The sequence below is a fragment of the Empidonax traillii genome, unplaced genomic scaffold (genome assembly GCF_003031625.1).
Source record: "Empidonax traillii isolate 1590-97213 ecotype Southwest subspecies unplaced genomic scaffold, ASM303162v1 scaffold206:size1282135, whole genome shotgun sequence".
Lineage (NCBI taxonomy): Eukaryota > Metazoa > Chordata > Aves > Passeriformes > Tyrannidae > Empidonax > Empidonax traillii.
In genome coordinates this window covers 1,214,793-1,236,082 of record NW_020955399.1, presented here as the reverse complement: position 1 = coordinate 1,236,082, position 21,290 = coordinate 1,214,793, and the positions used below count along the sequence as shown (strand labels likewise).

The following is a 21,290-nucleotide window of genomic DNA, read 5'->3' as shown; positions in this document are numbered from 1 at the left end:
TTAAAGCAGCGTGACCTGATGGGATACCTGGCTGTGGTTTATAATACCTGCTGGAAAGGCTGCCCGCTTTCTGGCCAGGGTGAGCTCCCGGGATTATCCTTAGCCTATGGATGCTGGACAGCAAGGTTAGGTGACAGTGCTTTTCCTCTGATGCTTATTGTCAAATAATTGTTCTTAGTTTGCAGGGAACTGAGTTTTTTGATGCTTTCCTAGGAAAACCTGTAGTTGATTGCTAGCAGTTACTCTGCTGTGTTGCCAAAAAAGTTTCTGTTGTGCCTAAGTCTGTCATATGAAATGAGGCTGGTTCTTCTCAGATTGGAAAAAAAAAAAAAAAAAAAAGAAAGGCTGAGCAAATGTGCTCCAGCAGAGCGGGTTAAAGAGCAGTCTACGACAAAATGACTTTCTTTCCAGGGGGCATTCTGCGAGGTTAACTCAGCTGGATAAAATGCAGTTTCCTGAAAAGAATCAACTGACCAAACTTCTGATCTTTTTCTTTATCCTGCTTGTCTATATTTTTTGATTTAAAGATGATATTGCTACAGTCTTTAAGCATTGCCACTGCTTGAGCTGCTGTTCCCTGGTGCGTAACTAGTTTTTGTGTATTTTCCTGAGCCCATGCATGTGTGATGGGAGGTGAGTGGGCAGAAAGAAAAAGGCTCCATTTCCTTTTCTCACTCTCTGTATGAAGGGATTTTAATTTTTTTCTCTGAGCTGACTTCTTCTGAGGTTTAACAGAGCTGGACTTTGGGATACTGCTTCCAAAGACCAAGACTCTGGGGAAAGGCAGTTTTGTACTTTCCAAGTTATTTTCTGGTGCTTAGGAGTCTGCTTAGCGACCTCAGGATTTTTTACCAGCTGCCTTGTAGGATTGCCAGAGCAGTGCCTAAACAGGGAAAGCTACATGGCACCTAACTTTTTTCCCCCTTTATTGCTTTTTTTTTTTTTTTTTTTTTTATTTGCTGGTCAATTTTCCTATATAGAAAGCAGTGCTGCAGAGAAGTTTGAGTTACTGCTTCTCTCTGCATGTAGTTCTCTTGATGCTGTAGAACTTCAAAACAATAAGCGAACAAGTAATGGATTAATGAATATTCAAAAATAGTTTGCTTACTTGGTTTTGCCCTGCACAGATTTAAGATATGCAATTGGACCATGGTGGTACCTTTTGTTAGCATAAAATATTCTTATAAGTTCCAGGCCGCTTATGGGATTTTGTGTAGCACAGGCTTCCCAATCTGTAGAAGCCATTCTTTGTGAACTGAGGGGACAGATGAAATGGCCTAAGAGCTGGCAGTGCTCTGGTGCCACAAAAAGTGTGTGGCTGCTTCTCTTCTTTGACCAAAACATCTCAAGAGGGGAAAAAGAAAGATGTATGGAAGAGGTTTAAAGAGTAAAATTATGATAGGGTGTATACTGTGTGTACTACAGAGGGTGTAGAGTACCAGAACATGATGGAAAAACAACTCAAAAAGATAGTAATCTGGACATTGGTGGGCGTTGTTTTTTTTTTAAAGTCAGATTGAACAGAAAAGTTGTATCATGCAAGAGCTGATAAATTGGCTGCCTACTGTGAAATGTCCTGTCCACCTGCACTTTTTGCATCTGTCTTCCATGATTATTTGGGTTTAGTTACGTGTATTGACCATGTGTGTCTTCATAAATGAGCAGAAAGGTACACTGGAGCTCAACTGCAAACCTACTTATGATTGTTTTAATAGTCCCTTAGAGAGATTAATTTATACTCTCTTGAAATGCTTGTTTCACGCTGTCTTCTCGCAAGAAAACTGTATTTTTTGGAAGCTGATTTACAATGCTACCTCCTCTTTCACAGACTGACTGCTGTGCAGAGGAGTTTAGTCTGTCTAAATTTCCAGAGTTCACAGCTCCACTCTAGTGAATGTGTATATGCGGCAAGTTACAAAAAAATCTTAAGGAACTGCAGATGTCTGATTTGTGGAGCTGAATATCTTCTTATGAACTAGTTCATATGCAACACTCAAGAATTGTGTAGTCAGTAAACTTCTGTATGGTTCTGAATAAAGCCAAATGAATCCTGGCTTTTATGTTGGAGAATGCAGCCCTTTTTTTCCAAGGCCAGGCTTAAATGCTGTAAGTCTTAGAATGCTCTGAATTGAGAAACTGTGAAACTCATGGGCTTGGGTTTTGGCTTTTTTTTTTTTTTTTGGTAAGAAAATTTACTTCTTGAAAAGGGAGAAAGAGGGATTCTTGTTGCTATGGGGTCAGTGAGCGCTTGCCCTTTAAACTGTGACAAACGTGGGTTTGCTAATTTGTGATGTCCCAGTGTAGCTTTGCAGTACTTCTGCTTGATGGGGTTGTTCAAGTACTTCATCCCACAAAGGAAAAACAAAATAGCATCAGGACTGACAGTCCACATGGAGGCCCAGGAAGTGTAGTAAGAGAAAGGTGCTGTGGAGGAGGACTGACTAACCAGTGCCAGGAAAGCTGAATTTCAGTCCCTTGAACGCTGTTAGATCTACTTGTAATTAGGCAGTAACTACCCTTAGGTCTGAAAGTGTCCTCAGGACCTGACTGATCTAGTTCCTTTGCAAATAATAGGCCTGGGTGTGACATATGACCACCTCATTTCTGAGACAAATTGAACTCCTTTGATATTAAAATGTCTTGGAGAGATTATAGATAGTTTAAGGCAAGGTCAGTCTAGTTCAGCATCCTGACCCTGATAGTGAACAGTAGTGCATGTCATGGCAAGGGTAGTGGTATTTCTCCAAAGCAAACTCCCAACCTCATGGCAGATAGAGCCTAAAGATATCCTCTACAGATAGAGCCTGCCTATGGAGATATATAGATAGGGGGTTTCTCTGGGCTAAGGAATCATCAGAACTGACCCTTTGTCATGCAACCTCACTTGTGACAAATTAGCACTTTAAAAATGTCTGAAAATTTCTGACCGGCTCTAATAATGATTGATGAAGATTTAGCAAGGAGAGATGAAAAGGGAGAAAGAAAAAGACTTGGTCCACATGCTGCTTGCTATCATAAAAGGCAGCAGAGTATTGCAAGAATGATATTCTCTTTTAAAGTAACGATGTGGTGAATATGGAACTCTGAAGGCAATATTAATTGAGGGTAGATGGGTTAAGGACAGGCAAGAGACCAAGAACATGGTTCAGTGATGGTTAGACATAGGGTAAAGCATGAGAAGAAAAGCCAGAAAGGGACAGACAAGGCCTATAAGAGAACAGAACAGGGAAAGATTCCCCTGCAACACTGACGGTGTATAGAAAGGTTCAAAACTCAGGTGGGATGGACTCTTGAGACTTCAGTCCCCTCCTGAAAGCCTGATGTTCTTTTTGTTACCGCTTTGTGACTGCTCTTGGCAAACTGGAGGAGAGAGATTTGGAAGGACTAAGGGTGCATAATGGGAAGAACATTAAAGGTGAAGAGATCAACTAATTAAAGCTAAAGAAGTGAGGGAAACCAGAGCAAGGGATCTGTTGAAGGGCCAAGTCTCAGAGGGAGGATCCCAAATTGCATTTGAGAGGGGAGACTGGTTTAGAGAGAAGAACAGTTTAGGTTAGAAAGTAAAACAGTTAGGAGGAAAACGTTATCTGATGGTAAAAAGTGCATAGGATTGCATATGGGGATATGTCACTTCTAATTTGAATGGAAAGGAAGATTTTTATATATATATATATTTTGAGACAGAACACAATTTTCATGGAGGCGTACTTTTGGTTATCAGCAATGATGTTTTGTTTTTCACGTGGCCATCATCATACAAGTAGCAGCTTTGCAAATTAAAGGTTAATGTTCTTTCTTCTAGAACTTTCTTGTTTCAGGAGTTTGCATTACCAAACACTCATTTTTGACATGGCTGGCATCTATTTATCTGCATGGCCTGTGAAAAGCAGAGTTGAGGCATCTATTTACTATCTGAATTAAGAGAGGATACAGCAATTAGGAGAGAAGGAACATCTGGAATACCTGCTGCTCATGGACTAAAACTCTGTCTCTGAGCAGTTTTGTTCACCTGCCCCTTTTTCTGGGCATCAATATCCCTCTAACTCATTTATCTTCTTCAAAGTATGAATAAGGAAAAGGCAAACTCCTGAAACACAGGACTCAAAGAGGACAGGGGAGTATCTTAGATTCTTTTCCCATGCACAGATATGTAAGAAATATGTATTTAACTTAAACATATTTTTTTTTTGTACTGAGAGGCAGTCATTCAGGTTTTGTATATATACATCTATTTCAGTTATCCGTGTATTTTGTTAGCTTGACGATTATTTGCAACTATTTATTTACAATTTATTATTTACAGTTGAATCACCTGACATCTGAAAATCAACTGAAATTTCTCACTTCTATAATAATAGGTAACGTAACTGTAGTCTGAAAACAGTCCTGCTACACTTGTTTGATAGTTAAGTGTGTGTGGTTAGATAATAAGCATTAGCCGTACTATGATGGTACGAATTAATCTCCTTTAAAAATATGTTTAGCCTTCTAAGTGGTTCAATAAATAGATAGCTGTAATAACTTAAAAAAAAAAAAAAGGTTAGTAGTGCTAAATTTCTGGGGGGTAGAGAGAGGAATATGATTTTGACTTTATGCACTTGTGCCTTTATAAACAGGCTTGAATGCTTTAGGATAAGAAATCTCTCCATGTGCCTCAAAGCTGTTAGCTGTTTTGTTTCTCCATGGTAACAGGAGTATAAAGCAGTATGAGCATGTTACTGAAGCAGGGAGACATGACATTGTTTAGGAATGGGATTACATGTTAGGACTGCAGCTCTGGAGTGATTCTGAATTAGGTGTTTTCTAATACACAGGTGCTGTGAATGTGTGCAGATGTGCTACTTAAAGGCAAGGGTTAGGAATCCAAAGCTGGCCTAAAACACTCTATCAGTCTATAAAGTTTGCAGACAGGTCGATTAGGCTCTTCCAGAAACATGGCTGAACATGTGAAAAGGGCTATGCCAGATCAAGGTCTAAATGTAGAGGTCAGTCTGAGGTTCCGATATAATAGAAATCAGAAAGACTTAATGATGTCTTTTCTGTTTAAATTTGTTTACATACAAAAAAACCCATGGAGGTTGGACAGGCAGATGACATCTAAATTAATACAGAGCTATCTGTAAGTTTTAGTCAGTAATCTTGCAATATTACTAAGGTGATCTCTGTTTACTTTTGCTGCCACCTTGGCAGAAAAGTATACATCAAGGATTCCTCAGCAGACTAGCTAAGAGAGTTCTTTCATGAAGAAATGAACAAAGGTAATGATTTATAGTAGCACAGCTTCCTCACACACTAACCTCTCCCTTGCACTGATGCACTCTTACCCTTTTCTTCCCCTGTTGAGATGACTCCGACCTACTGGACTGAGATAAAATCTACTCACTTGCACTTATAGTAAGGGAAAGGTTCTGGCAACCTTTTTCTCATCTGTACATATTTCATCTCGTCCTGTCTCAGTTCCAGCAAGCTGTTCTGTAGCGCTGGGTTGAGCTAACCTTGCTGACTGAGTCGTGTTTCCTCCCAATAGATGTAGCCTGACTGAGGAGAGAGCAGTGTGTGCCTGTATGTGCTTGAAAGAGCCCTTTTCTTGTGTGGTTAAAAGAGTGGCTTCCTTGTCTCTCCTCCCTTCCTCTCGGGGCAGGTAAAAGTAATTTGTTCTGGTTCAGGAGGCCACGCGATGTGCACCAACACAAGGAAACTTCGTGCCAAACACGCCTTCCCTTCTGTTGCGCCTCATACCGATGGTTTGACTTGCTTTCCTTTTCCTGCAAGGGAAAATTAGTTTTTGATTCCTGCTCCCTAAGGAAGCCGAGTCGTAGATCAGTGCTGCTTTCCTGTTCAGGCGAAATCCTCTCCGCTGTTAGTTCTCATGTTAGTTCTGACTGAATTGGAAAAACCCAAAATTCAACCACTGTACCACTTGGGTGGCTGGGGAGAGCCCCCAGTTAATGCTGCGCAGAGGGGGGTGGGGGACAGGAGGGAAAGCTGAGCGGTGTTGGTTGGCGGGCGGGCTCTGTGCCGAGCCCCGGCTGAGGCACTCGCGAACCTTTGTTATCGCCGGGCTCTGCTTTAGGGTCAGCCCCGCGCCCGCTTCCTCCCGGTGCTCGGGTCGCTCGCCCCGCTCCTGCCCTTACATAACCGCGTTAGCGGGGCTGTGCCAGGGGAGCTATTTCGGGCGGCAGTGCCCCTTTTCGAAGGCTCTGCGCAATAAATGGTGCGGGACTAGGCCCGAGATGGGCGCCGAGGAGCGAGGGGAAGCAGGGCGCAGCGCTGCGAGGCGGGGGGCATTTCGGTCGGGCCGTGGCCTCACGTCAGCGAGCGGGCGCTGGGTTGGCTCGCGGTCCCGAGCGGGGGCGGCGTGCGGGAGCGGCGTGTCGGTGACTCCGCCGCCAGGAGAGGGGCGGCGGGTCCCGCTGCGCTCGGCCGGGCATTTACGGTAACAGGGTGGTTACGGTAGCGCGGGAGGGCCTACGTGCGCGGGGGCGGGGCGGGGCGGCGCGCGCGCGGCGGCGGTGCGTGCGCGGCCCCGCGAGGCGCGTCTCCCTCGCGAGCTCGCGGTGAAAGGATTTGGCGCCAGGCGGGTCCCGCTCCGCAGCTCCCGCAGCCGCCGCAGCCGCACCGGCCCCCCGCGCCTCCCGCCCGCTCCCACCGCCCGCCGGGGCACCCACACTCCGCAGGCACAGCCAGAGCCGCCCGACCGTCCCTGCCCGCCGCCGCCCGCGCGCCGCCCAGGGACCGAGCCGCCAGCGCCGCCGCCATGAGCTGCTCGCCCGTGAACGTGAAGAAGCTGAAGGTGTCGGAGCTGAAGGAGGAGCTGAAAAAGCGGCGCCTCTCCGACAAGGGCCTCAAGGCCGAGCTCATGGAGCGGCTCCAGGCCGCGCTTGACCAGGAGGAGGCCGGCGGGGGCGGCCCTGCCAGCGGCGCGGCCGAGCCCGGCAACGGCAGCGTGGAGGGGGAGGCGGCCGAGAGCGGCGGAGGCGCCGCGCAGCTCCGCCAGGGGGGAGGCCCCGGCCAGGCCGCGGCCTCCGCCATGGAGGACGACGACGAGGAAGGGCTGGAGGCCGCCGATGGCGACGCCATGGAGCTGGGCGAGGAGAACGGCGAGCGGGCGGGGGCCGGGGGCGGCCCCATGGAGGAGGAGGCGGGCGGCGAGGAGGAGGAAGAGGAGGAGGAGGAGGATGAGAACGGCGACGACCAGGGATTCCAAGAGGGGGAGGACGAGCTGGCCGACGAGGAGGAGGCCGTGCCCGGAGACGCCAACGGGCACGGCGACCAGCAGCCGCCACAGCCCCAGCAGCTGCAGCAGCCCCCGCCGCTCCTCCCGCCGCGCGGCGCCGCCGCCGCCAAGGAAGCCCCGGGCAAGAGCGCCGGGGACGCCTCGGGGCCCGCCGCGGCCGCTGCCTCCGGCCCGGCGGGCCCCGCCAAGCAGCAGCAGCAGCAGAAGAAAGCGGAAGGCGGCGGCGGCCGCCCCGGGGCTCAGGGCGCCGGGGGTGAGTGAGCGCGGGGGGGGTGGCCATTAATCCCATCCCCCCCCCCCCGCCCGCCATGGCGGGGCTGCCCGCAGGGGGTGTGTGTGGGGGGGCGGCTTCCGGGGCGCGCGCAGGAGGCCGTTGGCGGCCCCGCGCCTCGTGCGGGCCGGCGGGGGGGGCCGCGCGGGGGAGGGGCCGTGGGGGAGGGGCGGCCGAGGGGCCGCTGGGGCGCGCTGCGCATTGTGCGCCGGGGGGCGCGCGGCGCGCGTGACGTCACTTCCTGTCTGGGCGCAGGGGATGGCGCTGGGAAGGCCCGGCGGTACAATGGAGGCGGGAGGAGGAGGAGGAATTCCTGCCCTGGGGCTCCCGCCCGCGGCCCACCGGGAGGAGGCGCAGTCGTGCGGATCGCGCCGTGCCCTTGCGAGCGGACGGGAATGTCCCGCTGTCCCCGCGGGGGGGAGGATGGGGGTGCGGTGTCGCGGCGGGTCTGGTTTTTTTTTTTTTCTTTTTTTGGTCCTTTCATTTTTTAAACTTTATTTTTCTGGCTTTTCCGTGGGGATCTTAACATCGACGGCCGTACCGGCTGCTGCGTGATGTACTGGCCATATCCGTCTGCTAAATCACTTCTGACCCACGACAGATTTTGAGTCTCTCGAGAAAATTCGAGATTCGGGGTTTTATCATAATAAAAAAGCAAGACTCTTTTTTAGGATATTATTGCTTTTTCTATGCTGTAGGTTCTTATAACTAACAAGCTTGTAGCCATCGGATAGATTTTATTCCTCATAAAATAAAAACAAAATTAAAATGAATCACTGATTTTGTTTCAGGAGATGGTAAAATGGAACAAAAACCTGGTGAGAAGAAGAGAGGAGTGAAAAGACCACGTGAAGACCATGGCCGTGGATATTTCGAATACATTGAGGAAAATAAGTATAGCAGGTAAACAGACTTGATGCTGGGCAGCATTTTGTGAATGAGGAGGGGTAAAGTACAGAAAGTGTCTGTTTTAGCATTGTGATAATACGTGTAGCTTTATTATCTTTTGTTTGGTCTTTGTTTTATCAGGGCCAAGTCCCCTCAGCCACCTGTTGAAGAAGAAGATGAACATTTTGATGACACAGTGGTTTGTCTTGATACTTGTGAGTAGACACGCTTTCCTTTGCTCTGGAAAGATGTGGTGTTATACATATAATCTTAATGCCACACTTTCTGAAATGCAGGGAGAATATATTTGTTGACTTTCATTACCAGGTAACTAAAAAAAAAAAATTGTGTTTCAACCCATTTTCAGTATACAGAGATCAGAAGGATATGCAGGTATATTAGCAGCAGTAAACTTGGTTGTCCTGCAAAGTCTGTGGTGACAGTTCTGTGAAGAAATCTTAACCAAAACTCTTATCTAGTATGGAAGCTTGAGTGGCCAGATGTGGAGTGAACATAGAACACCCTGGAAACAGCTTGAGAAAATAGTTGTCCAGCACTACTGCTTCAGAAAGCGTAGAGAATCAGTAGTTTAGGTGGTTACAGTAGTGTGGTTGGTGAACTGAGCTTCTTGCATAAGTTGCACTATTTATGTACCAACCAGTGGAGTGTTCTTTCACACCTTCTGAGAAATTTAACAAAATCTGGTAAGGCCTCCTGAAAAGTGACCCATTGGTGCAACCTGGGGGTTTATGGGGTTGGGTGGTGGTTTGTGTAAGTGGGAAGGCAGAGAGAATTGTTTGCCAGAGCACAGACGTTAAAAAGTACCTGCAGGTGGGGTTTTTGGGGCAGATTCTAAACATTGCCATTAACTGGGATGTGCCGTAAGAGTAGAGTTGGCGTTTGTATTCTTGAGGGTAAGTATAAGAACTCAGGGCAATATTAGTAAACTGAAATAAGTAGTGCTTGAACTTGTTGGATTCTTGCCTGGAAGGAAAGCTTAACTTCTGGCATTATCTGGCATATTTGTTAGTAGTTCCAGATGCTTTTGTTCCCACAACAAATGCCTTGAAATGGAAGGAGGTGCTAGTTTATAACCACATAAACTGCTGAATATGCCATCCTTGACATTTTGGTAACTAAATCTCAAGTTTCTAGCTGCTAACCTGGTGAGTAGCCACCTCTGTGGCAGCTTTGGATTTTCGTAATGACTGAGTAAATGGCTGTTGTTAATTATTACTATTTCTAGGAATAATAATAATTCCTAGTGAAAGGTTTTCTTACTGGACAAACTGTGATTTAAAGTGTTAACAAACTGTTTAGAGATAAGATTCAAATGTAGCTTAAAGACTTTAAATGCATTACAAGGAAGCTGTAATTTGAAATTGTTATTTCCTGTTCTTTAAGTAACATGCAAAGGTGGGTTTCTTCAGTGTGATTTAATCTGGTTTTCACACAACAAATAAAAGAAGTACTAATGAGGAAACACTTGGAAAACAAATATTGTTGTGGATGGCTGTATGCAAACAAAAGATCTGGTGCATGACAGTTGCCAGTAATACAAGGCAGACTGCATTTGGTGTGCTCAGGCAGCATGCAGGTTTTACATTAGAGGAGAACTCACTGTTTGCTCCTTTTTCACCTTTTTTGTAATGATCAAATAGGTTTGGAGCTTCCTCTATGGATTCCCTGTTCTGGAGAATTAAAATGCTCGATGCTGCACCCCATCTTACCATTTGGCATTGTCTTTCTGAAACCTTAAAAGATTCATTAGGAGTTTGATGGTGTTCAGCTCTGAAGATGCCTGTAAAATCAAGGTTCCACTTAAGTTCTTAGAGTGATTGGTGAATTCATAGTGTAGGTCTTGTTTGTGGTCTGAAGTAGGCTCTCAGGCTAAGCACAGAGAGTGTTTGACTTAAACACCTATATTTTAATTGGCTTAATCTAATGACACTCGCTAAATGACTGTATTAACCAGAGACTCAAAAATTCTTGCATTCATGTTTACTTCTTAGCAGCCCTTAAATTTGGGGGTGATAAGTAAGAATACTTCAGAAACAAGTCTCTAGCACGTACTGCCAAGAGCACGATGCAGATTGCTCTGTATTGGCAGAAATAGGTAATCAACAAAGAAGACTCAAGTAGGTAGATAAAGGTGAAATTCAAGGGCTTTTAAGCAGATGGAAACGATAGAGGGGAAATGGGTGACAAAAGTGAAGATAACACCTTGAAGAATTGCTCTTCTTAGCTGTTTTTTTTTAAGACTTCATGCTGAGCTTCAGCCTGCACCTCCATCTAGGCATGTGTTGAGTTGCGAGTTGCTTTTCTGAAAGCTGCTCAGTACTTGCTGGCAGTTTGTCTTGAATATCACTTTTGAAAGCTGACGTCACCTTTAATGCATACAATTGGACACCTGTGCATTATTTTGTAATCAGAGTAAACAGAATGATTTTTATGTTAACAGATAACTGTGACCTGCATTTTAAAATCTCAAGAGACCGGTTTAGTGCTTCCTCTCTGACCATGGAAAGCTTTGCTTTCCTTTGGGCTGGAGGGAGAGCCTCCTATGGAGTTTCTAAAGGCAAAGTCTGCTTTGAGATGAAGGTGAGTTAAACTGATGCTTACAGGAGATTGTTTTGCATGCTTAAATATAATGTTGTTTATATTTGTCAGATTTTCTGCACTTAGTTAAAATTGCTTCATGTGAACAGCACTCTGGGAAGGCTTTGTCTTATGTGCCTGTGAAATATTCTTGATAAAAGATGGCTCAATTATAAGAACTTTCATTTAACAGCAAAAAAAAAAAAAAACCAACCCCAAAAAACCCCACAAACCCCTTGATTTCATCTGAATGAGACTTCTTGTCTCAATTTTTAACCAAGAATTCTATTTGGCATCTTATGCATCAACACTTGCAGAATTTTTATACTGTCTAGTCGGAAGTTTGCTTGGACTTTCTGAAGATTACAGAGAGCTTAACTTTTTCTTTAAAAAGGGGACATAAATTATCCCAGCAGTCCTTTCCATTTCCACTTAGTCCTTGAGTTTAACTCGCTCCAGGAAGAGATTTGGGCTGGATGGCCTCCAGAGGTCCCTTTCGACATGATTAACTCTGACTTGATGCATTGAATGTGAGTATTTAGCAGGTAGTTAAATTTTGAGAACAAAAGTTCTCTTGAAGGCTAAAAACGGGAAAGAGCAATCAGCCTTGTAATAAACTGATTTCTCCAACTTAGGGATGGAAGAGTAACAGGAGCACAAAGCTTGGATTTTTATTTTTTTTTTTTTTTACATTAAAACCATGTTAAAGGCTTCTTTGCATATGATGTGCCTGTGTACACAAATGCTTACTCTCCTCTTCCTTTTAGCTTCAAAATGTAACTCCTACCATGAGAACTGAGTAGTGATCCCGTTCTCCTTGCTGTTGCATGGAGTGATTTCTGTGTCTGTTGGTACCTTTAGCTTTGAGAGGCCAGTGAAGTGAAATTAATGTCACTACTGCCCTGTTTGCTTTCAAATCCGTTTGACCTCAGTCACATGACTTGAATAATAGTGGAAGCTGGTAGGATACTGGTGGGTTTTTCACTTGAATTTGGTGAAGTTTGTAAATGCAGTTAAGAAATAGCTGGTTGCCTACAGATTTCCAGTGCTTTTAGGTGGTTTGTTGGGTTTTTTTTTGTTTAAATCTGGTTATGTTGTTTGGAAGTTGGCAGTTTGCCCAGGAAGTCTGCTTGCAGCGAATAGGGATGAGTGTAATATTTGCCCCAGTCTATATAAAGCAATTTTTTTTTTAATCCATTGCATATTTTTTTAGCAGTGTAATTTACTGTTAATCCCACCTTTATGGCAGTTCTTTTGGTTTTTATAAATATGTATACATCTTGTTTGTGATATTAATACAGTGTCAAAAGGACTTAAGGCTTTGAGCCACTCAGGGGTACTGCTTTGACAAAGTGATCAAGGTACATGGTATCTACAGTCTTCGTTGCTAAGTCAGGAGATAAAACTATTTAGTCATTGGCTTGTGGTTTCAGGATGTTTTATTTTTGCAGAAGGTGATTACTTAGACCTAGCAAAGATTTAACCAATGTGTAAAGGTTCCAAATACTACCTTTTGTGTTTCCATCTTGTTAGTGTCTAATAAATATCACTTACCTTTTGCTGAATAATTTAAAAATAGGTTACTGAAAAGATTCCTGTTAAACACCTGTATACAAAAGACATTGACATACATGAAGTGCGAGTTGGCTGGTCACTGAACACAAGTGGAATGTTGCTTGGTAAGACTTTAATGTTTGATTGCTTTTATGTTGTGTATGCTGAATATGGCTGAAGTTTTAAATCTTTTTTTGAAGCAGGTGGGACAAGCTTAGTAGTCTATGTGTTCTGAAAAGTCTTTATTTGGTCCTAGTAATAAACTTCCTCGCACCATGTCCTGTAAATGACTCAGATGAAACCGTTAAGTTTTCAGGCTTGTAAGGAGTACATAATTTCCAGTGGTCAGGTATGGCTTGTGGAGAACATTATCAAATACTTAAAAAGATAAGGATTTCTCCTTTACATGCAGTGTCATAAGTGGAAACAGGGGCTGCCCTTCCCCTTTTTTCTTCAAGGGTAGGGTGTAGTGTAAGATTTAACCAGTGAAAAAAATTTACAGATAACTCCATTATCAATCTTTTGGCTTGGGAGGGGAAATCCTAATTTCTGAAAGTAGTTGAAAAGAAAGAAGTACAGCTTCATTAGATAGACGGTAAATGGTCATAATAACATTGAGAGATCATATTTGTTGCTGAAACACATCTTTGTGGGAAATGTGTATGAGTTGGTACGTTCTGACATCAGCAACAGCTTTCTAGTTAAGTACCTAAGTTCCACCTGAGTGCTTGTGTTTGACACTTCCTGTTAGCTTGTTCCTTGCAGCTTCATCCTCAGCTGTCGCATAGGCTGACTGTCTGCTAAACTCCCTTTAAAATGGGAGGGGTAAGTGCTACTGGAGACTAAATTCAGAAAGCCTTTCTGACTACGTTACAGTAGGTATACCAGTGCATAATGTGAGGTCTTCACAGTTTAAAAATACTTGCTTATGTCTTTATCTGGCAGTTCAGCTTTATTGCCAGCATGAATCTGGAAGCAGCAGCGTAAGGCTCTTAAAACTGGGGTGAGGAAACACTGCCATTCCATCTCAAGTGAGAGTATTCTTGAGCAGAAAATTGAGCTTGTGTAACTGTTTGGGGTCATAGCTTCTTTTGGCATTAATAAAAATATTCTGAACTGAAGTTTACATAAGTAGCTGTAAAGTAACTTATTCCTAAAAAGTTAGGTGGGAATTCCTGTTTTTAATTAGTTTAAATTATTTCTTCAGGTGAAGAAGAATTTTCTTATGGGTATTCTCTAAAAGGAATAAAGACTTGCAATTGTGAGACTGAAGACTTTGGTGAGAAGTTTGATGAAAATGATGTGATTGGATGTTTTGCTGTAAGTTTTCACTTATATTCTCTTTTGAGGAAAAACATCCTTGAATTTTTAGGCTCCTTTGATGTGATAAGCAGTAAAGCAAATACATAAAATCATGGGAGCAAGACAAGTTGTTTAACAGGAAAATGGTAGAAGCAGCAGCTATTATCAACAGTGGCTGCTGCCAGCATGATTTTGTATTCATAAACAAATGTCTTTAAAACCTTTAACAAAAAATCAGATCTTAAACAAGATGATCATTGGCAGTAACACATTGTAAGATAAAATTTGTTTTAGTTCCTTTATGATATAGCAGTGTTACAGAAGTTAAATAAATATAATGAGTATTGTGAAGTGACTGATATAACTACAGAGTAGATAATTGTATCCAACCTGATGTTTTATCTGAAAAACAGAATTTTGATGGTGATGAAGTGGAACTCTCATATTCCAAGAATGGACAAGAGCTTGGTGTTGCATTCAAAATAAGCAAGGAAGTTCTTGATGGGCGACCACTCTTTCCACATGTTCTCTGCCATAACTGTGCAGTTGAGTTTAACTTTGGTCAGAAGGAGGAACCTTACTTTCCTGTTCCTGAAGAGTATACCTTCATCCAGAAGGTCCCCCTGGAGGATAGGGTCCGAGGACCAAAGGGACCTGAGCAAAAGAAAGATTGTGAGGTAAGTTTCTTCTTGATAATCTCAAAGTTGTTAAAATAGATGCATGGCAGTGGCAGACATAAGCAGACTATTACACCACACTCTTGGATGTTGTTTGGGAGCTTTAATACTTGGTATCCCATGACTGTTCACTACCACCACCACCCCCTGACACTCCAACGTTCCCTCTCAGTATTCATTAGGCTTTCTGGGCTAAGTTGCATATTAAAGAAAATTTTTGAACTAGTATCTCAAATACAGAACTTTTTTGTCTTAGGTGGTGATGATGATTGGTTTGCCTGGGGCTGGCAAGACTACATGGGTTACCAAACATGCAGCAGCAAATCCTGGGAAATACAACATTCTTGGGACAAATACTATTATGGACAAAATGATGGTAAGTGAAAATGCGACATTTGATTTCTTGATATATCAAGACTTGGTGTAAATCCAAGGTCTCTGGGGATTGGGATTCTTTTGTGGGATTCTTTTGTATCAAACTGGCTACATGTTAGCTAGTGACTGGTAAAAGTCTTTTTGCCCTGCTGAGCTGCTCATCTGTACGTGCCACAGCAGAATTCTGAACCTTTTTGTGGTAATATGTAAAAAATAGCTGTTGTTGACTCTTTAACGTATTTCTATTTATATGTTACTGTTTTCAGAATAGAATGTTTAGCTGGAATTCATATTGTGATGAGCATACCTTGAACTGAACTGTATTGATTCGACTAGAGTCTTTGTTTATAAAGCTCTGTGTCTTACAGAGGCTTGAGAATTTCAGTTATGGGTTTGCAGCTATGGCCTTCAATTGAACAGTCCGTGAATTGAGGTGGAAAACAGTTAGCAAAGGAAATGTCCGCCATGTGTATCAAGACTACTTTAACTCTGGAAAATCTCTCCGTAGGTTGCAGGTTTTAAGCGTCAGATGGCAGACACTGGGAAACTTAACACACTGTTGCAGAGAGCTCCGCAGTGTCTTGGGAAGTTCATTGAGATTGCAGCTCGTAAGAAGCGGAATTTCATTTTGGATCAGGTAGAAACTTCAGTGAAAAACGGTTAAGGAAATTTGTTATAGGCTGTAATGTAGTAATTAACTGGGATTAAAGTTACATTGTAATAGCAGTTTCACTTACTGCTCAGGGGACACAAAGTTGAGATATTACTACAAATGCTTGTCTGAACTTCTCTAGATTTATGGGATGTGGGAGGAATAGTGTTTTAACACGTGGATATGAGTTCGTAACTTTGCATTGTGCAGCATCTTTATGTCCAGTTATTTGTAAACTTCATTGCAAGCTCTTGTAGAGGTGAAGTCTATACACCATAAGTTGACTTCCTTAACTCTTACAATGACAGCTACGTGTAGTAAGTTACTGCATTTTTTTCAGACAAATGTGTCTGCAGCTGCGCAGAGGAGAAAAATGTGCCTGTTTGCAGGCTTCCAGCGCAAAGCAGTTGTTGTTTGCCCAAAAGATGAAGACTACAAGCAAAGAACACAAAAGAAGGCAGAGGTGGAGGGAAAAGATCTTCCAGAGCATGCAGTTCTCAAAATGAAAGGCATGGAACATAATCCTATACTGTGTTTTAGGATGCTGACTATCTGTTTAAAGGATTAAGTAAACGTGAAGTCTAAAAAAAATCACTTTATCTTAAACAGCTGTACTTAAACAAAACTGGAAGACTATTGTAACTTGGTAGGATAACACTATATTGTGTTCCCTCTGCTGCAGTCCTTAACACTACTCAGTTATGCTGATACGCTTCATGCAGATGCACAAAGCTGTCTTGGCATAAAGTGCCCTATATGAGTGATATACTTGGCAGAAACTGGTATTCTGAGTGGAGGCTTATAAAAGAAAAAAAAAGATACAGGCAGAATGTTTTTGAGGTTTGGAACAGTACTGGTAACTCCATGAAGACCTGTTTATTTCTTTTGTCACTGTTACATTTCCTAAATGCTCAAATTATGTAATTTTGTCCCTGTGCTTGAGGGAATGCAGGGGGTGGGAGGAAGAATGGGAGAAAGGTGGTTAAATTGCGGCTTTGATTGTAGCTGGATGTAGATGCTGAATACTCAGTGTTTTTGCAATTATAGGGAACTTCACACTGCCAGAGGTAGCAGAATGTTTTGATGAAATAATCTATGTAGAGTTGCAAAAAGAAGAAGCTCAGAAGCTTTTGGAACAGTACAAAGAAGAAAGTAAGAAAGCTCTTCCGCCAGAAAAGAAACAGAACACTGGCTCAAAGAAGAACAAGAAGAGCAATAAAAATCAGTTTAATAGGGGTCAGAGAGGACGTGGAGGATTCAACATGCGGGGCAACTTCAGAGGAGGAGGTGAGCCTAAAAATAAGGCTGTGAATTCTGGAGGTTGCTGATACTGAGGGGAAAAAAGGGTGTAGTACTTGCAGTGCAGTTATTATTTAGTGGGAATCTTGCTTTCAATTTCAGCAGGTTTTAATGTTTTAGTGCAGAGTTAATTGTCCCTCTTAAATGAGAAAATTGTCTTAAGTCCTGGATGGCACTGTTGGCTTCGTGTAGGAAATACGTAAGACCTGAAGTAACTCTCTCCCTGCAGTCCCTGGCAATCGTGGTGGATACAACAGAAGGGGAGGCAACATGCCTCAGCGAGGTGGTGGAGGTGGCGGTGGTGGCGGTGGCAGCAGCGGTGCGATTGGCTACCCGTATCCTCGCGGCCCTGTCTTTCCAAGCAGAGGTGGCTACTCAAACAGAGGAAACTATAACAGAGGTGGAATGCCCAACAGGGGGAACTACAACCAGGTGATGATTGGGTGGGGAGGGGGGATTGACTGGGTGAACTGCAGTATTGTGGATGAGGTTGTTTGAAAGGTTTGGTGGCTGTAAACGGCCACACACTTGGTTGTGGTACTACACTACTGCCACACTGCAAGGCCTTTCCAGTTCAGTGCACGTGCCCAGGGCTCTGAATGTAAGAAGTGATATGGATGTGGGGGTTCCATCTTAAGGCTGTGCCTCTATCCTGTTGAAGACCAAGATTTCTATCTAGGGCATGTATGTGAAGGCTTGTGTTTGGGATTTTTTGTGTGTCAGGTGTCTCCCCCTCTCCCTCCTGACAATAGTAGTAACTGTTGTTTGACCTCAGGGTCAAGATGTATCTTTATCAAATATTTAGGGAACTTTATGGAAGTGACTCAGCACAGTCTTTGTCTCGGTGTCTGGTATCAACCACAGCTAGTAAAGCCTAGGTCTTACCTGGTGGAATATCAGTGGAATTAATGGAAAAAAATTTGGATTACTGAAAAGCCAGCAGATGGAGCCCAAGCCAGTAAACATGGCTCAGGTTTGCATAATACTGACAAACAGGAGAAATGCGATATTTTATCTACTAATATCAATGTCCTTTTGTTGTACCATAACTTCTATTTGAAGTTCTGTGGGCTAGCTCTTCTATTTTCAGTTGTGTGACCCATATCCTTTTGTCTGATCAGATAGCATATCCTTGTAGCAACTACAGCCTTTCCTAACTGAAAATAGACAAGCTCTTGTATTTTTAGTTGTCCTGGTGCAGTTTAGCAGCTGAAAATAGGGTGAGTCAAAACGGGATTAGCCAGCTTTCCAGACCACTGGCAACAACAGTTAGAGCTGGCTTATTAATTCTGATGTTCTTGCCCCGTGTTAGAAAAAGAGTTGCTTAGAGAGGGGAGGCTTTTCATATTATAGTGGTTTTCAGGGAGAGTTTTTTTTGTTTTTGTTTTGTTTTAACCCAGGACTGATAGTCTGTATCTGAAAGCTTCTATATGCTATGTGGTGTTTCAGTGGAAATTAAGATTATATTAGTACACTTCTGAAAAACACACATAGATGAAGTTGTTAAAAGCTGTTGTCCTCTTGCAGAACTTCAGAGGAAGGGGAAATAATCGTGGCTACAAAAACCAATCTCAGGGCTACAACCAGTGGCAGCAGGGTGTAAGTAGTCCCAACTTTACCTTTTTACTGATTTTTTTAACTTGAATATTTCAGATTGCTGACTGAAATAAATAGATGTGTAGTCAAAACTGGATATTAAAATTTTCTAATGCTAGGTAATATCACTATAAATAGTTTCCTGTGCAAAATTTAATCTGGCTTCATGGTCTTGATATATCAAATATCAGCTGTGGCTTAACGGCCTTAATGGTATGTAGTAGTTGGTGTCACGTTACTGCTGTGAAGTGAGCTCCTAACTGCCTTCAGTTGTTCAGAAACTTGCTGCTATTGGAGAGGATTTTAATCTTCTCAAGTTCCAGGGGAACTAGATGTTTGTTAAATGTTTTTGGTTTTGTTTTCTGTAAGAAATGTAACGATTTTGTGATTGCAGATTAAAACTATTTATTCTTTATTGCAGCAATTCTGGGGTCAGAAGCCATGGAGTCAGCATTATCACCAAGGATATTATTGAATACCCAAATAAATGAACTGATACATATTTCTCCAAAACCTTCACAAGAAGTCGACTGTTTTCTTTAGTAGGCTAACTTTTTAAACATTCCACAAGAGGAAGTGCCTGCGGGTTCCTTTTTTAGAAGCTTTGTGGGTTGATTTTTTTCTTTTCTTTTTTTGTACATTTTTAATTGCAGTTTTAAAGTGATTCGTAAGAGAACCTCAGCATTGTGCACGATAAGAGAATGTGTCAGTATTTCAGGGTTCTGCATTTTATCTGTAAAATGTGACTTTTTTTTTACCACAACAGAAGTAAAACGTTGCTTTGTACCTGGTGTCTTTTTATTAAAGAATTTTCTCCTTTTTCCCCATCCCCCAATTTCTAAGAAACAGTCGTGAGTCATGTCACAATACGATAGCAATGTTAGCAACCAGATTCGAACGGAGGCTTCTCGGCAGCCCTCAAATACCATGAGATTATGTAAAGCTCCATATTACACTCCATCTTCTCTATGAAGCTTTTGGGTCGGGAGGGGAGGAGGGGGAGGTTAAAGTTTCTGGCAATAACTAGGACTTTTTTGTAACACTTGGAACTCTTTAAGATGTTGGGGGCAAAGCAGAAACCTGGGGCTAAATAGTGAAGGTGGAGTGTATGTAGAAGCTCTTAAAGTTGTAAAACTCGGTTGCTTTATTTGTGGAGGCTCAAACTTGTGAAGGTACAACACCATAATTTCTTTTCCATTTGTTCTGCATTTTGATTCTGAAAAGAAGCTGGCTTTGCCCATTTCTTATTAAACAAAACTTGTTGTAAATCCAGTTGTCTAATGGGATCTATATGAAGTTAGCTGTGTGTCTGTATAACTCTTTCCCCACAAAATACTGTATACCTAGTGTGCTTGTAGTAGTTACTCCACCATTTTGTAAGCTAATGAAACTGTGAGTCACCCATTTTATATCTTATTTTTTAATCATGTCAATTCTCAAATGGGTGTATCTCCTTAGCCTGCTGATTCCTTTTCTCTTTAAAGAAGGTGGGTGGAGAAGTTTAACTCTATAGACGTTTGTTTGCAATAAAATAAATTCATTTTACTCTTGTTTGGGATTGTCGCCATCAAGGTCTAAAATCCCTTTAAGGCTATAAAGAGGAAGAGAATGTATGAAAGTGACAATGTTGGACAGTTTAAAACTCTGCTGTGTACATGCTCAAATACTTGTGTTTCTTTAAAATCTAAACTGGTGGTCGCTCTGTTAGAGATCTATCACATGTATAATTTCACAGTTTAACATGGTTATATGTATAGGGCAAAAGTCTTTGAGTTGGCTTGCATCATGTAAATCCACTTAACCTCTTTATTGTAAAATAGACATTAGGGAAGGGACTGGACAGGGAGTAGGATGGGAAGGAGGCTTGTCATGAAGTTTTAACAGAGAGCTTCAATTTGTTTTAACTGCTATTATGTTCAGCTTTACGCTTCTGTAAAATTGTAGTGGCGATGTTAGCTGCTGACTTGTATTTTAATGCCATGAGACAGGGGAGAGATGTAACCGTTGTAAGTGGGGCTCGGCGTGCGCGTGCGAGAACACGTGTCACTGCCGGCGTTGGGCTGTGCTGGCTGGGTCCTTGCGGCAGCGTTGGGACTGGCAGGGGCTCTCTGGCAGCAGCCTAGAGCTGGAGTCCGTGTAGTGGGCGCTGCAAACTTTTGTCAAATGTTAGTCAATTTCTAGTAGTTTTCAGAAGTCAAGATAAAGTTGTGTTGCTCTTCTAGCCTTTATAGCAGATGCATATTGACATTAAACATTAACAGCACCACCTCCTTGTTAATATTGCTTTAAATCATCCCTTTACTTTGAATGAAAAAAATGTAAATTGTCTTTAAACGCTATTTAATGAACTAGAAATTTGGGGAATTAAAACCCAAATCTGTTCTGCTGAAATGGAATTTTCTTTAGACTTGAAAAAAAAAAAAAGTTTAGTGTAATTAAAATCCATCTCCCTTCTACCCTCTACACGAGAACTAACACTTTGTATGGAGTGCTGATCCTTTGCTTATTTTGGTACTCTATAAAATGATATAGTCTTAAACTGAAATATAAGAGCCTATACTTACTATGTGCTTGTAAAGCTTGTATTTTAATTCAAAAGTCTGGGATGTTGTGTTTTCAAGTCTTTCTCACACATACAGTGCTTTCACTTGTCTCGAAAGAGGAGTATCTTGTTTCTGTTAAAAGTGCTCCTGTATGACAAAAGCTGTTTTGGTAATTTCAGCACTGGCTGTGCTGCTCGTGTTCTAAGAAACAGAATTCAAAAAAGCTTTAGCACATTGCACCACTGGGGCACGTGTAGTTCAGAGAGGGCACAGAAAAGTCCCATGTAGGTCCTGCTCG

General features: G+C 42.8%; 1 protein-coding gene across 2 annotated transcripts; it reads left to right on the top strand.

Annotated features, from left to right (window-relative positions):
• Positions 1–6,535: 6,535 nt before the first annotated feature.
• Positions 6,536–20,715, top strand: HNRNPU (heterogeneous nuclear ribonucleoprotein U). Of its 2 annotated transcripts, XM_027887334.1 has the most exons (15): positions 6,536–7,371; positions 7,414–7,490; positions 8,300–8,411; positions 8,538–8,611; positions 10,858–10,997; positions 12,574–12,673; positions 13,756–13,868; positions 14,264–14,527; positions 14,784–14,903; positions 15,411–15,539; positions 15,895–16,063; positions 16,602–16,841; positions 17,083–17,285; positions 18,381–18,452; positions 18,871–20,715. In XM_027887334.1, exons 1-15 carry the CDS (start codon positions 6,758–6,760, stop codon positions 18,922–18,924), a joined length of 2,481 nt encoding a protein of 826 aa, XP_027743135.1. In that variant the 5' UTR covers positions 6,536–6,757; the 3' UTR covers positions 18,925–20,715. The 2 variants fall into 2 exon arrangements, with proteins under 2 accessions (XP_027743135.1, XP_027743134.1); XM_027887333.1 differs by having other exon boundaries at positions 6,536–7,490.
• Positions 20,716–21,290: the final 575 nt, after the last annotated feature.

Bases quoted from the DNA above. Each gene is read 5' to 3' on its own strand.
- HNRNPU (XM_027887333.1), top strand. From the start codon at position 6,758: ATGAGCTGCTCGCCCGTGAACGTGAAGAAGCTGAAGGTGTCGGAGCTG. The intron at 7,491-8,299 runs GTGAGTGAGCGC...ATTTTGTTTCAG, and splicing joins CGGGGCTCAGGGCGCCGGGG to GAGATGGTAAAATGGAACAA. The intron at 17,286-18,380 runs GTGATGATTGGG...GTCCTCTTGCAG, and splicing joins ACAGGGGGAACTACAACCAG to AACTTCAGAGGAAGGGGAAA.